The 13,313-nt window shown below is 61.7% G+C and overlaps 1 protein-coding gene across 4 annotated transcripts in view; it reads left to right on the forward strand.

Annotated features, from left to right (window-relative positions):
• The window catches only part of CASZ1 (castor zinc finger 1), a 233,970-nt gene that overhangs the window by 140,882 nt on the left and 79,775 nt on the right, over window positions 1–13,313 (forward strand). For 2 of the 4 annotated variants that reach the window (XM_032201408.1, XM_032201412.1), the window contains exon 1: window positions 10,641–10,726. The exons of the other annotated variants lie outside the window; for them this stretch is intronic. In XM_032201408.1, the coding sequence (XP_032057299.1) occupies window positions 10,678–10,726 (49 nt within the window). In that variant the 5' untranslated portion in view covers window positions 10,641–10,677. Of the gene's footprint in view, window positions 1–10,640; window positions 10,727–13,313 lie in introns of those variants that run through there. 4 annotated transcript variants of the gene reach the window in all.

Consider the following 13,313-nt stretch of genomic DNA (forward strand, 5'->3'; position numbering starts at 1 on the left):
CGCGTGCGCCTTGCTGCGTGGCTATTCTTGCTCTTTTCTCTTCCTTTTCCTCCCTCCCTCTCTTTCTCTCTCGGTCCCTTACTCCTCCGTCCATCCGCTGCCGTTCTGCCCTCTCCTGTGCCCGGCATCACTCACTTTGGGCACTTTCTTTCCTTCCTCCCATCACATTTCTTTCTCACACACTCTTTCTGGGCACAGCTCTGCTTCCTTCCCCCTTCTCCCTTTCTCTTTTTATGCAATTCCCTCTTTTCTTCCTCCCTTTCCCCTCTCCTGCGGATCAGGCTGCAGCCTGCCTTCCTCGCGCTCGCCCTCCCCGCTCAGCAGCAGCCTTCCTCTGACATTTGCCCGCGTTTCTCCCCCCGCGATATCTCACGCACTGTGCCCTGAATTGCTGAGGTTCCGTAATCTGCGGATTAGCCCCAGACAGCCCCGTCCTCCCCGCAAGGTGCAAGCCGCCCGCTCTCATGCGCAACGGGCGAGCGGGGAGGGGAGCGCGGCGCCTGCGGACGGAGCCAGCCCCCGAGCTGCCTCCAGGGCTTTGCTCTCCACCTGCGAGGAGCTGGCAGGAGGCAGCATCGCACCCCAGCGCCTGCAGCCAGGCACCGACTTCGGGGGAAAGCAGAGGAAACGTTTGAGCCTCGTAGGTCTCCGCGTGGAACACGACGCCGGCGGTGCTGCTGGAGGGCAGAGCGAGGCAGGGGCTCCGCGAAGCAGCTCCAGCTCTCCCAGCAGCCATCCCAGCTCGCTCCCACAGCGGATTTCCCACCTCGTTGCACCAACACCAGGGCCGGGTGGTGACTCCCTGCTTGCCAGCAGCACCCGGGGCCCCTTTCCAGCGGGCTGTGCCCCCCTGGCCCCCGCCGGGGTACGGCCGCCCCGGCGGCACCGCCGGCGGTGCTTGTGCCTCTGGTGATTTGTGAGGTTGTTTTAATGGCGAGGAGCCCACCAGGACTTGTCTCTTGCTAAATAGGCATATTAAGGGACATTGCGGCAGGGGTTATAGAGTAATAATTTGTCCTAATGAGCCGGTGTCACGTTCTCCTCGGCGGGGCCGCGCGCGAGCGGGAGCTGCGGTGGGAAGGGGCCGCGCTCGCTGACCTGTCCGCACAGGTTAATGACGCTCGGTGCAGCCGGGGGCAGAGAGCAGGGGCTGGGGCCAGCCAGAGCCACGGCTGGGGCCAGCAGGGAAGGCTGGGGCTGTCCCCTGGGCTGCGCGCCCTGGGACAAGCAGGACGGGTGGCAGGGTGGCAGGACGGGCTGGGCATCGAGTGTTGGAGCAGCGCTGTGCACGCTGCAGAGGGCAGGAAGAAGCAGAACGGGGAATTCTTGTCCCTGAGGACCTCTGTACCCTGTCCTCGCAGGGCAGGACATGGCCGTGGCCACCCAGCACCTCTCCAGCTACAGCACAAGCCCCGTGCGCCCTCTTCTTCCTCCTCCCACCCGCCTTGCCTCGCTCCTCTCACCCCCCGCTTCTCTTTGCTTTTCTCTGTCTCCGTCTCTCTCCCTTTCATCTACTCGGAAGGCTTTACTCTACTTCCTTGTCACCCTAATTGATTGCATTAACCTTTCAGCGTATTGGATTTCCCCAGCACCGTGCAGAGAGCACTGTGCAATATGCTTATAATCTGGGCTGTAATGGACAGGGAGCAGTCAACGAGCCCCTGCTCCAGCGGCTTCTGCTGACAACTTCTCGGGGAGGGCAGAGGGAGCGCGCCCACGGGCACGGCCCCGCCGTGGGGTGGCACTGCCAGCGTGCAGGGACCCAGCTTTCAGGGAGGTCCTGCTGGGGGAGCAGGAGGAGAGGGGCTGCTTTGCCCCCATTCCTGGGGTTTTGCCTTGTTTCCGAGCTCCCCTTCCTCCCCCTGCAGCCTCGTGCTGAATGAGCGGGGCTGCGCGCCCAGGCACTTGTTGCTGCTTGCAGGGTGAGAAGGCAATGTCCTGATGTCCTGGAACCTGGGGGCTTCCCCATCGTGTCTGCCGTCACTTTTCCCGTTAATTTTAGTGGATGTGGATTAGGGGAAGATGGACACTGCCCTGAGGGTTTAAAGATGGGCAGACAGGAGCATTGTGCCCGCGCCAGGCAGCACCAGGATGCAGGGATCAGGAGGCAGAAGCCCTGAGTTACATCTCGGGCTTGGCCTCGGGTAAATCCTTTCACTTCTGGCACCTCGTTTCCCCCGGGATGGCAGAGCAGGGCCCTTTGCACCATGCAACCTGCTGCAGGAGAGCGGCTGCAGGGCGATGCCACCGAGTGTCACCACTCGCCCTGGCTGTGAGGCAGCCAACAAACCCGCAGGAATGAGCACCCGTGGGGGTTACGGGCTGGTGGGCAGCTGAAGGAGCTGCAGCATCTCCTGCAAGGTGGAGAGATTCCACCCTGGGGCTGCTCAGTGCTGGTGTTTGCAAACTTTGCAGGGTCCCGGGCGCACAGGGCAAGGGGTCGGGCTGTGTGGGGCAGGTGGGGTAAGATCCCGCTTTCTTCCTGCTTTTCTGGGGAGAAAGGAAGAAAGGCAAGAGCCAAAGAGAGGAAAAAAACTTTATTTCAGGTGATCGTGCAGAAAAGTGGGAGGCTCCGTACAAGCCGGGAGGAGGTAGCCGAGGGGAGGGACTTTATTTTAGGTTAAACGGAGGAAGAATAGGAGCGGGGAGAAGAGGATGAGAAATGTAAAACGAGCGAGCGAGAAAAGAGCGAGCGAGAGCAGCACCTCCTAAATGGAAGAGTAAACAGGCACTCGGAGGCATTAACTTAATTGATTGTTCTGCAACAGGCTGAACGCTGTGTTATTCTGTCGCCGTGGCAACAACCCAAAAAAATTGTCAGCCTGTTTGGATGAAGTGAAGCGAAACATTCTCTAATTTGCGGTGATCCGGGTGTTTGTTTTCCTTCCGAAGAGGCGGGGGCTCTATTGATCTATTGTTTGCACAGAGCTTTTATTTCATGGCGATCCGGGCGCGCGGGAGGCTGGGGTGTGCTCGGGGCAGGTGAGGCTCCGCCGGGACCCCCGCTCGGCCTCGGGATGCGGCAGGAGCCCAGGGCTGCGAGCTGTCCCGGGGAGCCCGGCTGAGGAGCGTGGCTGCGATGAGCCCGTGCCAGCGTGGCTGCTTTGCTCTGTCCTTTCCCCTTCCCTTTGGGCCCTCTCACAGTGTGAGGGGAGGGCTGAGAGCAGTGCTGGCACCCCAAATGCCTTCCCGGCCCCTGCTGGCCCCGTTCTGTGCGCACAGCCTTGTCTGGGCCTGTGGGGATGTCTCCATGCACACGTGGTGGAGAAGAGGGGCCACGCGTGAGCTTCATCCCCAGACCACGGCGGTGCTGAGATAGCCAAGTGCCTGTTTTGATCTCCGTCCTAGCAGAGAGGGAACCAAGAACCCAGGAACAGCGAGGGAACCCTGCCCATCGAGCAGCCTTCGTCCCCTGGGCTGGGGACAGCGGTGGCACAGAGGGCACGAGACGCCCCAGGCCGTGCAGGGGCTCGTGCTCCTCGCCTGGTGCGCCCGATGGCAGGGGGTGGGCGCTTGGCAGCGAGGGGAAGGCTGCCAGGAGGGTGCCACGCAGCTCTGGGAGCCAGCCCACAGCAGAGCCAGCAGCAGGGTGGCTCGGGGCCAGGCAGGGAGGGAGGGAGGTTTCCTCGTGACAGAGGACAGGCCGCTCGCTGCCCTGCCTTCTGCGGGGTCCGGCACGTCACCAGGGCACGTCCCCACGCGGGCACACCCCCAGCACTGCCCAGCCGTGTCGCAGCGGCTGCACGGGGCTCCCCAGCTGCTCCCCGTGAATTCAGGGAGAAACAGCAGTGCCCAGTGCTGCAGGGCGCTGCTTTGCGGGGTGAGCAGGGCCAAAACCCGCCGTATGTGCCCTCCCTGCTCCGTTCTCCCTTGTTTCAGGGGATTTTCCTCCCCTCCATCCCATTTGTAGCTCTCCTGCTGCTGCCTTTTCCCAGTGTAGGTTGCCGGTGGGTGTCCTGCTCGGGGTCTGCCCCCTGTGCCCCTGCTGGGTGTGCCTGGGGGGCACCGTGGCAGGGGGCCCTGCCCACCCCCGGGAGAACGCCAAGCTGCCAGGGAGCACAGGGTGGTTATCGGCGTCGGGAGAAGCTAAATAACCCTGTAACTGGTATGAAGGTGAATTCACGGTCTGGTGAGCACTGAAAATACGAGAGGGCTCGGAGACAGGCGGAGTGCGGAGAGGGGAATACGGCTCACCCACGGCTCAGGGCAGCGCTGGGTCTCTGGAGAGCACTGCGGGGCCGTGGACCGTGGCCGTGCTGAGCCCTCCAGGGCTGTGGAGGGTGGCTCGGTACCGCAGGCACGGTGACGGGGGCAGCAGGCACACACCGCGAGCCCCCCGGGAGAAATTCACACCCTTATGGCTGCGGACAGCCCCGCGGCACCCAGCCACACGGCCCTGCACGCACGGGTGGCCCTGGGGCTGTGCAGGGCTGCGTGCCACGGCGTGTGGCCGTGCCATGCCGTGCCGTGCCGTGGGCGCAGGGCTCTGCCTGGCCTCCCTCGTGGGGACGCACCCACGGCCACGCAGGCGTCCAGGCGCAGAGGCGCACGCCGCCAGTACAATCCTGTGCCGCCTGCGTCGGGCTCGCAGTCAAGTCAAATTCCTCTCTGGTGTAAGCACTCTCCAGTCAGGCAGCGCAGACAGATTTATCCCAGCCTATCTCGAGCGTCTGTGCGGCTACCTGCTGCGAGCGGGAGAAGGGCTGCGGGGAATCTCTTCCCCTTCCAGCTGGGAGAGGCTGGTGCCTCGGAGCGCGGGGAGCTCGGCAGCGAGGAAACCCCCTTCAGCTTTCCACCTGGAGCTGGTAACCTCCCTGCGCCGAGTCCCGCAGCGGGGGGAATCGCAGCCGAAGCTGAGCCCGCGGTGATTTTAGCGTTAGACGTTTGCAGAAGAGACTTTGATTAATTCGTAGTAAAATCCAGGAGCGCCCGGGTGCCAGCCCCACATTCCTGGGTGAGCCGGCGACCGAGGTGCGCGCTGGGCGGGCGCCAGGTGCCTGAGCAATCCCCGCGGAGGTGGCAGCGCCATCCAACCCGCAGCCTCTCCCTGCTTGGGCTCCTTAATTATTAATTTATTTTTCTCCCTTCCTTGGCAAAAAAATAGTATTTGGTAACGACCTCAAATTGCAAAATGCTGATGATTTGGAGAATGTGTCACAGAAGCTCCAGGGTGATAAAGGGGAGACGAATCCCAGCCAACAATCCGGCTCAGCCAGTTTGCCTATTTATTAAAGAAAAAGCCCAGATCATTAACTTTTTTGTTGTTGTTCTGTTTGCGGGCAACTCCCTGCTGGCAACTTTCGGGCGCCCAGTAAATTAAACCGAGTATCGGCCTGGTTCGGGGCAGCTGGAGCGCTTCGTTGGAGCTGAAACGCGCTGGAAACTGGGCTCGTTCCTGGTAGCGCATGAATAAACCCTTTAGGGTACCACACAAAAGTGCGCTCCGGCATAAAAGCGGTGTCAGAAAATCCTCCCTCGCTGCCTCGCGGAGGGTCAGGTATTGTGACTGGAGAGCCGAGCTTCTCCTCCCACTGCTTGTTCGCGCAGTTAATTGCCCCTCGACACTCGGCTGTGCCGCGGTGGTCCCCGGGGATGCAGGGCTGGGAGCGAGCATCTGTAGGCACAGCCTTTGTCGGTTCCCCCTTCGCCTGCTTGGGCTGGTTGTTGAATAAAGAAGAGTTCAGGGATGGGCTTGCCTGCCTGGTGCCTCTGCGAACGCTATCAGGGGAGGGTGATCACGTCCCCCTGCTCCCGAACATCCCACGTGTTTGCTGGAGCAGCGCTCCGAGCTAAATCGGTTTGCTGAGGGCTCCAGCTTCCCTTAATTCAGCGTCAGGACCAGGCTTGCATGGCTATTATTCAAGAAGCTTTATCAGAAGCACAAAGGTAGCATCTGCCCTCCCGCTTCCCTCTGGGCATCGCCAGCTCTCCTGCCCTGGGTTTGGCACACCGAGACTCCAGGGACTGCCCCACGGAGCCCGTGTGCAGGCAGAACTCGTTCCAGCTCCTGGAGAGCCTGGGCCAGGAGCCGGCTGCGGGAGCACGCTGCCTCCTGGCTCGTTCCAGCAGAGCAGCACCGAGGAGCAGGGAAGCAGCTCGAGCGGAGGAGCTCGGCTGGGAACAAGGAGCCGAGGCGCTGCCGAGGTTGCCAGCCTCTCCCCGGCCCTCCTGCAGCCCGCGGAGCTGCGCCCGGGGCTGGATTTGGGCTTCGGGTCTCGGCTGCTGCCCAAGCGCCTTCTTCCCCGGGCCTGGCTCGTGGCCCTCCAGCAGCAGCCCTCTGACGAAGCCTCCCCAGGCCCGTGCTCACGTGGGCGCTGATGGGAGGAGAAGGGTATTTTTCAAGGTTTCTGCTAGGTTTTTTTTTTCTTCTGAAACACAAGGATGTGCAATTTTTTTAGTTTCAATTTAGCATTGGAGAATTTTATAATTTAGTAATTAAAATCTCTGATAGGCTTTAGAAATTGCAGCTAATTGAATTTAATGGGAAGATGATTTTCAATTTTATTTGATTACCCGGACCCCTGGCATTGGTATTTATGGGAAAAAAATGGGAAATGTGCTGTGTGGGCTAAGATGGCATAATTGAATTAGGGCTAATCGGATTTCTTCGTCATGAATTTCACTATAATTTTCCTATAATTTTCCATTAGATATCTAGTTTACAAATATTCACAAAGAAATGAAGCTCTTTCGGAATGGAGATTGCTGGCTAACAGGATTACGGGGACGATAGCTCGGCACTGCCAGCCCGGGCTCCTGCAGTAATGCAATCGCTGCGTCTGCCTCACACTTCCCGCCCGCCGCTGCTCCCCGCACCCCGCCGGCCTCGGCCAGGGCTCCCGCGGGGCCCCGAGTGCCGCACGGCCCCGCACGTGTCCTCGCACCCGGGCTCGCACGGAGCCAGCCGCCTGTGCCCCGTGCCAGTGGCGGCGATGCTCGGCGGCCTCGTTGCACAAGCAGGGCCGTGCTGTGTGGCTGCACGCGTGGCGCGGCGCGGCGCGGTCCCCGTGGGCGCTCCTCGCTGTGGGTCCTGCATTAGGGGCTCCGTGTGCCCTCCTGGGGATGCTCCCATCACGTCCTCGAGGAGCGGTCCCTGCTGCATGCAGCCTTACAGGGTCTCCTTTCTCTGCTCTTGCTCCTTGTTGCCTCTGTTCCTGCTCGACCCACGTGGAATCCAGAGCCAAGCTATGGAAACCGCCCCCGTTGTGCGCTGGCTCGTGGCTCCTCGGCCAAAAATCACCCCTGGGTTCTGCGTGTGCCCCGTGCCCCGCAGCAAGGGCTCTGCCCGGTCTGGGACCTGCCCTCGGGCAGCGGTGTTGTGGGGCCGTGGAGCCGTCCCGCTGCCCCGTGTGCTGCTCACAGGGCAGCTCAGGGCTGGCCCAGGGTGGCACTGGCAGGCAGTGCAGGCAGAGCTCTGCAGTGCCAAGGCCCTGCCCTGGCCGCGGTGCCCGGGCAGGACCATCCCCTCAGCTCCTCTCCCTGCAATCCCCAGGCTGCACTTTTAATCGCTGTAGTAAATTGTAGTTAATTGGGAGCGCATCCAAACCCCTGCCACTCCTCGCCCCCAAGTCTTCAGGGCCCCCGTGGAGCAGGAGGACGCGCAGGGCGCGCTCGCTGCCCCCGGGGAATGGCCAGGAGAGGGGCAGCGCTGGGCAAACGGTGGGTGCTGGGGGCTGTGGGGTGGCCACACGGGGGGAGCCGGTGTCAGATGGATCGAGAGAGGCCAGGGGAAGGGACTTGGCCGAGGAGGTGCGGGCAGAGCCTCGCCCGGCACACGGAGGCTCGGCCCAGGCGCTTTGGCAACGCTCGCGGGGCGCCGTGTGCCAATAATGTGATTGAAACTGAATTGAGAAGGAAGGAGGGAAAGAGGAGGAAAGGGAAAGAAAGCACGGATTGTCTGCTCCTGCCGCCCAGGCCCCGAGGCCTCCGGGCGCCTCCCTTGACGAAACAGAAATCAAACAAAATTACAGAAATAGGGCAAGAGCATTTGCCTAATAAACTCCCCGAGCAGGAGCAGGAGGAGGAGCGCGGTGCTGCCAGATCTCCAACCTGCAATCTGCGAGCCAGCGCCCTGAGCCCACATGAATCCAGAGCACGGCCCCGGGCCCCGGGGTCAGCTCCAGCGAGGGAGGGAGAAACTGCCAAGAAAATGGGCTCAGCATTAAAAAAAAAAATAAATATCAAAACACAAAAGAGACGCACAAAGGGGGATGTCCCACATATCAGCGTGACTCACCCCCTGCTCAGCCCTGGCACACTGTCTGCGGGGAAAGCATTAAACTGTAATAATAATAATAAATTAATCATCCTTCCCCCTCCCATTGCACTTTTCATCTGAGGATCTCGGAGCACCTGGCAAACATTAATTACCGAGAGCTCCCGACGCCCCTGGGAGGGTGGGAAGGGACGAGGAGGGAGCGCTTCACCTGCCGCGCGGGGCGGCCGCCGCTGGGGTCCCCAAAAAGCTCCGTGTCCCGGGGGGGTGACGGCAGGGGAGGGGGTGCCACCCTAGGGAAGGGGCATGGGGTCCCCAAAGGAGCCTCGGAGAGGGGCAAGAGCGCCCTTTTCTTGGGTAAGAGGCAAAGGAGGGAGGATGGGGAAATAAAACCCGATCCTGTGACTGGAGATGGGTGAGATAGGAAATCGGGCCTCGCCGTTGCGTCAGCTGCAGGGCGTGGACTTCACCTGAAAAAACACCTCGGCGAGCTGTGCCCGCCAGGAGGAGTGGGAAGGACGGTGGGCAGGCGGCCGAGGGGACGCCGGGGGTGTGTTTGGGGTTATGGGGAGGGGGGTCCCACGCGTGCGTGGGCTGAGGGGAGCGGGCAGGGCATGGGGCAGGGAGGGCGGGGAGGGTTTGGAGCCCTTTTAGCGTGTGGAGGTGCTGGGCCGGTGCGTGTCGAAGAACAGGTACGGTCAGAGGGCGAGCAGGAGGCTTCCCCACAGCGAGGAGGTGGCGGAGAGGGCCGGGTGAGGTGACGGGGTGGCTGTCACACACCTGCACCCGGCGGAGGCGTCGCGCCCCAAAGGAGCTGCCCTTACCCGGCCCTTACCCAGCCCCTTACCGGGGCGCTGGGCGGCACAGGGAGAGGGGCAAGGCCCCGATGGGACCGGGGTGACGGTGGCTGGCCCCACGTCCCTGTCACCAGCACCAGGTGCCCGTGGCACCAGAGGAGGTGGCATGGCCATAAGGTGCTGGCTTTAGCCTGATTTCGCTCAGTGGCCCAGCCCCACGGTGCTCGGCTCAGGCCCTTCGCTCCTTCCTGGCCCCTCGTGCCTCCTGCTGCCACTGCCTGGCCCCGGCCCGGCCCCGTTTCACCAGGCTTTGTTTAGATTTTTTTTTTTTTTTCCGGGAGAAGCCAAAATAGTTGTGGTTTTACAAACGACACCCCCTGTCCACTCCCTGCTGCCTGCCCTCCGGCCCGGCGTGCCGCCCGGGCGCTGCGGGAGCCTGCGGGCACCGGCTGCTTTGGGCAAGCCCCTTCCTCAGGTCCCTTTTTGGCAAGCCCCTGCCTCAGTTTCCCCATCCTGGGCAGTGGGGGAACGGCTCTGGCCTCCTTCGACAGGCACACCGAGTGCTGCTTGGGGCAGGGATTTAGGAGCCCCGAGTTCACGGCTGCTCCCTGCCCGCGGAGCCGAGCGTGGTGTGTTCCCCAAAACAGCCTCCAACCTGCTCCAAATACCTATTTAATCAGGTAAATAATCTGTTCGTTTGTTTTAAAGAAAGAGCCTTATATCTCTGTTTACCCAACACGCCTCTTAGAACCTCCCTCGCATTCTTTGCCACTTAGAAAAATAAAGCAACAAAAAATGAGGAAATTCGCTGCAAAAAAATATATATATATAAAAATAATCATAGTAATAAAGTGGGGGGGGCTCGGCGCAGCGCGGAGGTGATTTCCTGAGGGGGCAGCGGGTGGGGAACGGGGCAGGGAACCAGGAAGGGAACGGGGCAGGGAAAGGGGGAGGAATTGGGGCAGGGATTGAGCAGGGAACCAGGCAGGGGAACCGGGCAGGAGTAGGGGAAGGAATTGGGCAGGAATAGGGGCAGGGAACCAGGCAGGAATAGGGGCAGGGGAGTCAGGCAGGATTAGGGGAAGGAATTGGGCAGAAATAGGGGCAGGGAACCAGGCAGGGGAATCGGGCAGGAGTAGGAGAAGGAATTGGGCAGGAATAGGGGCAGGGAATGGGGAAGGGAAAGGGGCAGGAATAGGGGAAGGAATCGGGCAGGGGAATCGGGCAGGATTAAGGGAAGGAATCAGGCAGGACCCGGGCAGGATTAGGGCCAGGACCCGGGCAGGGAACGGGGCCGGGGGTAGGGGCAGGCACCGGGCAGGAATAGGGGCAGGAACCGGACCCGGGGCCGCCCCCCCCCGCGTCCGCGCCCCGCCGGGAGCCCCCCGGGAGCCCCCCGCGCCCCCCGGGGCCGCCCCCAGGGGTGACCCCGGCCCCGGCCCCGCACCTGCCCCGAGGGGGGGAGACCCGAGGGGGACCCGGGGGGGTGCCGGGGGGGGGGGCGTGGTGGCCCCGTCCCCGTCCCCGCCTCCCGCAGCGCCCGGTGCCCGCCCCCGGCCCCGCTGCCCGAGTGACTCGGGGAGGACCGGCACGGCGATGACATCAGGGCTGTAACAACTTGTTATTCGGGAGCAATCAGCCGCAATTAGGTATTAATTAAGTATTATGAAAGTTGATTATTTAAGTGAATTCGGCTTTCGGCTCTCCGACTATGGTAAGTACAGCACAATTGTCCCTCGCCCGGCTCCGGCTGTGTGCGTGCGTCCCGGTGTCCCCCCCCCCCCTCTCCACCCCCGGTGCCCGTCCCCATCCCGGTGCCGGCCCCGCTCCATCCCTTTCCCCTTTCCCCTCCGCCCCAAAACTTTTCCCGGGGGCTCTCCGGGCGGCGCCAGGTGCTGCCGGGGCCCCGCAGCCTCTTTCGCTTTTCTTTCGCTTTTCTTTACGGAAGTCGCCTTCCTCTCCCTGCGCCCCGGGACCCGGTGCCCCCCCTCGGCTCCCCATCTCCCCGGTCCCCCCGGTGCCCTCCCCAGCCCCGGGCCGGCTCCGTCGCTTCCCGGCAGCCGTGGCCGGGGCCGGGCCGAGGATGCGGAGGGGAAGTTCTCGGGGTTTTTGTGTTTGTTGTGAGTTGTGTGGGCTGTTTTCTCTTTCATTTCGTTCCCCTCCTGAGCCCCGGCGTCTCGCCGGTGCAGGTTGCCGGTCAGGTTCCTGCGCTGTGTAAATGAAAAGGAATTTAATTTATTTGGGACAAGGCAGTGTGGGACGAGGAGGCTGCTTATTACATTTAATGAGTATTTTTTTTGTTGTTTTTTTGTTTTTTTTTTTTTCCTCCCCATCTCCGACCTGGGCAGTATCTGGGATGGGTTTGTTAGGGGGTTGTTTTCGTCCTTTCGGTGCGGGGTGTGCGGGACCTCCCCACCCCTTCCACCCACCCGGGCTGGGTTTGTGGCTGCTGCTGGGCTCCGAGGCCTCGGGACCAGGCGTGTGTCGGGCCCCAGCTTCCCACAGCCACCCCTCTGCTGTCGGTCCCTTCGGTCGGGTGGCAGGCCGGGCTCTGACACCAGCCCCTGTGGCCGTGGGTGCCCTGGGGCGAGCTTTCCCCTGCCCCTCACCACGCAGAAATGTCCCTGGTTTGGGGGCTGTAGGAACCCCTTGGGCCACAACCTGTTTGTGGGGCCGTACCTGCTGCCCCAGCAGGCCTAAACCCTTCTCCCCCACCAAAAAACCCAAATGGCAGCAACGGGCCGACCAGGCCTAGCGCTGGCGAGCGTCACGGTTGGGGTAATTAGCAGCGGGGTGCGTGCCTACGTGTGTCTGTGGTGCCTGTTTTTTTTTTTATATAATAAGGACTACGGCGGTAATAAACTGGTTGATGATTGACTGGGCCTGAACTATGTACCCAGATATTTTGATGGAGGGGATAATTTCGTTGTCGTCCGTCTCGTTGCTTTATTTATCTATCTCCCCGCTGCCAGGGCGCGAGCGGCTCGGGGAGCGCTGCCACCCGCGGGTGCGCCGTGCCGGCTCTGCCCGGGCCCAGCCGTGGGCGTGCGGCTGCTCCCTCCCGGATCAAGGAGCTGGGAGGCTGCGTGGGCGGCCCAGGAGCTGAGGATGTGGTGAAACTGCGGGAGGGCGAACGCTTTCAAGAGTCACAAACAGCCAGCGGCCCCCCAGCTCCAGCGGCTGGAGGTCCCGGGTTGGAGACGGGATCGGCGGCAGCCGCCTGGTGCCGCGGGCTGGGCAGGGGAGGTGGGGTGGCTTCTGCTGGATGCACGTCCCCAAAAGGGTCAGCCCAGGCAACGAGTGTCCCCAAAAGGGACCCTGCGTGGCCTCGGGAGAGCCGCAGGCTCGTCCTTGCCGCTGCCGTGCGGGTAGCGTGGGTTTCGGTGCTGGGGTATGGGAACCCAGCGAGAGCCATGGAAATGAGGATCTGGGAGATCTGTTTAAGTCAGCATTACAGTCTGTGTGTGGGTGAACCCGTCTTGTCATGATCTCAGGGCAAAGACCTGCCCCATAATCACCACCTCGAACCCTTATCTGCTGGGGCCAGCTTATCTCCCTCCTCGCTGCCTCTTGAATCCTCTCCAAGCCCCGAGGCTGCGGCTCCCCGGAGGCAGTGCCCGAGGGCTGCCCGCGCCTGCTGCCAGCTGGCAGAGCCGAGTCCGGAGGGGTTCCTCTCCCGGAGGGACCGGGTACGTGGGGTCTGACAGCCTGCTCTGCCCAGGGCTTTCTCAGCTCAGGCGGTGCCTGCGTGGACCTTCGAGGGCCGGCAGCTTGCACGGCGCTGAGGGGCTGGAAGGAATTCATGGAGCGAGTCCATCCACCCAGCATCGTGGCGAGATGTTCCCTCCATGTGACGTTCTGCGAGCCGGGTTGTAAATATCTTGAGTGACTGGGCACCTGTCACTTCCTTTGGGAAACTGTTCCCCAGCCTAATTATCCTTGGTATGAGATTACAGGAACTGATCTCAGAATGGACACCGAGAAACCTATGCTGGACAGGTTGAGAAACATCTAATTTTCCACGCAAGGGGTTATTTTGTGACTGTTTTGTTAAAGCATTGCTGCTGTCTGAAACACCCAGCAGATAGGAACACCTCCTCTGGGCTGGAGCCAGCTTTTTTTTTTTTTTTTTTCTTTTTTTTTTTTTTTTGGCAGTGCAGATTTTTGGCGAGAGGCTGGCTCGGTCAAGGTTGGTGTCACTGCTGAGTTCATGGTCTGCGGGGCTCACACGGTTTGTTTGGGCGTTGGGATCACTCTCTCCTAGTCCTGTGAGACGTTTGGTGGGTACAAAGCATTTGGGT

This window comes from Aythya fuligula, chromosome 21 (assembly GCF_009819795.1).
Source record: "Aythya fuligula isolate bAytFul2 chromosome 21, bAytFul2.pri, whole genome shotgun sequence".
Taxonomy (NCBI): Eukaryota; Metazoa; Chordata; class Aves; order Anseriformes; family Anatidae; genus Aythya; species Aythya fuligula.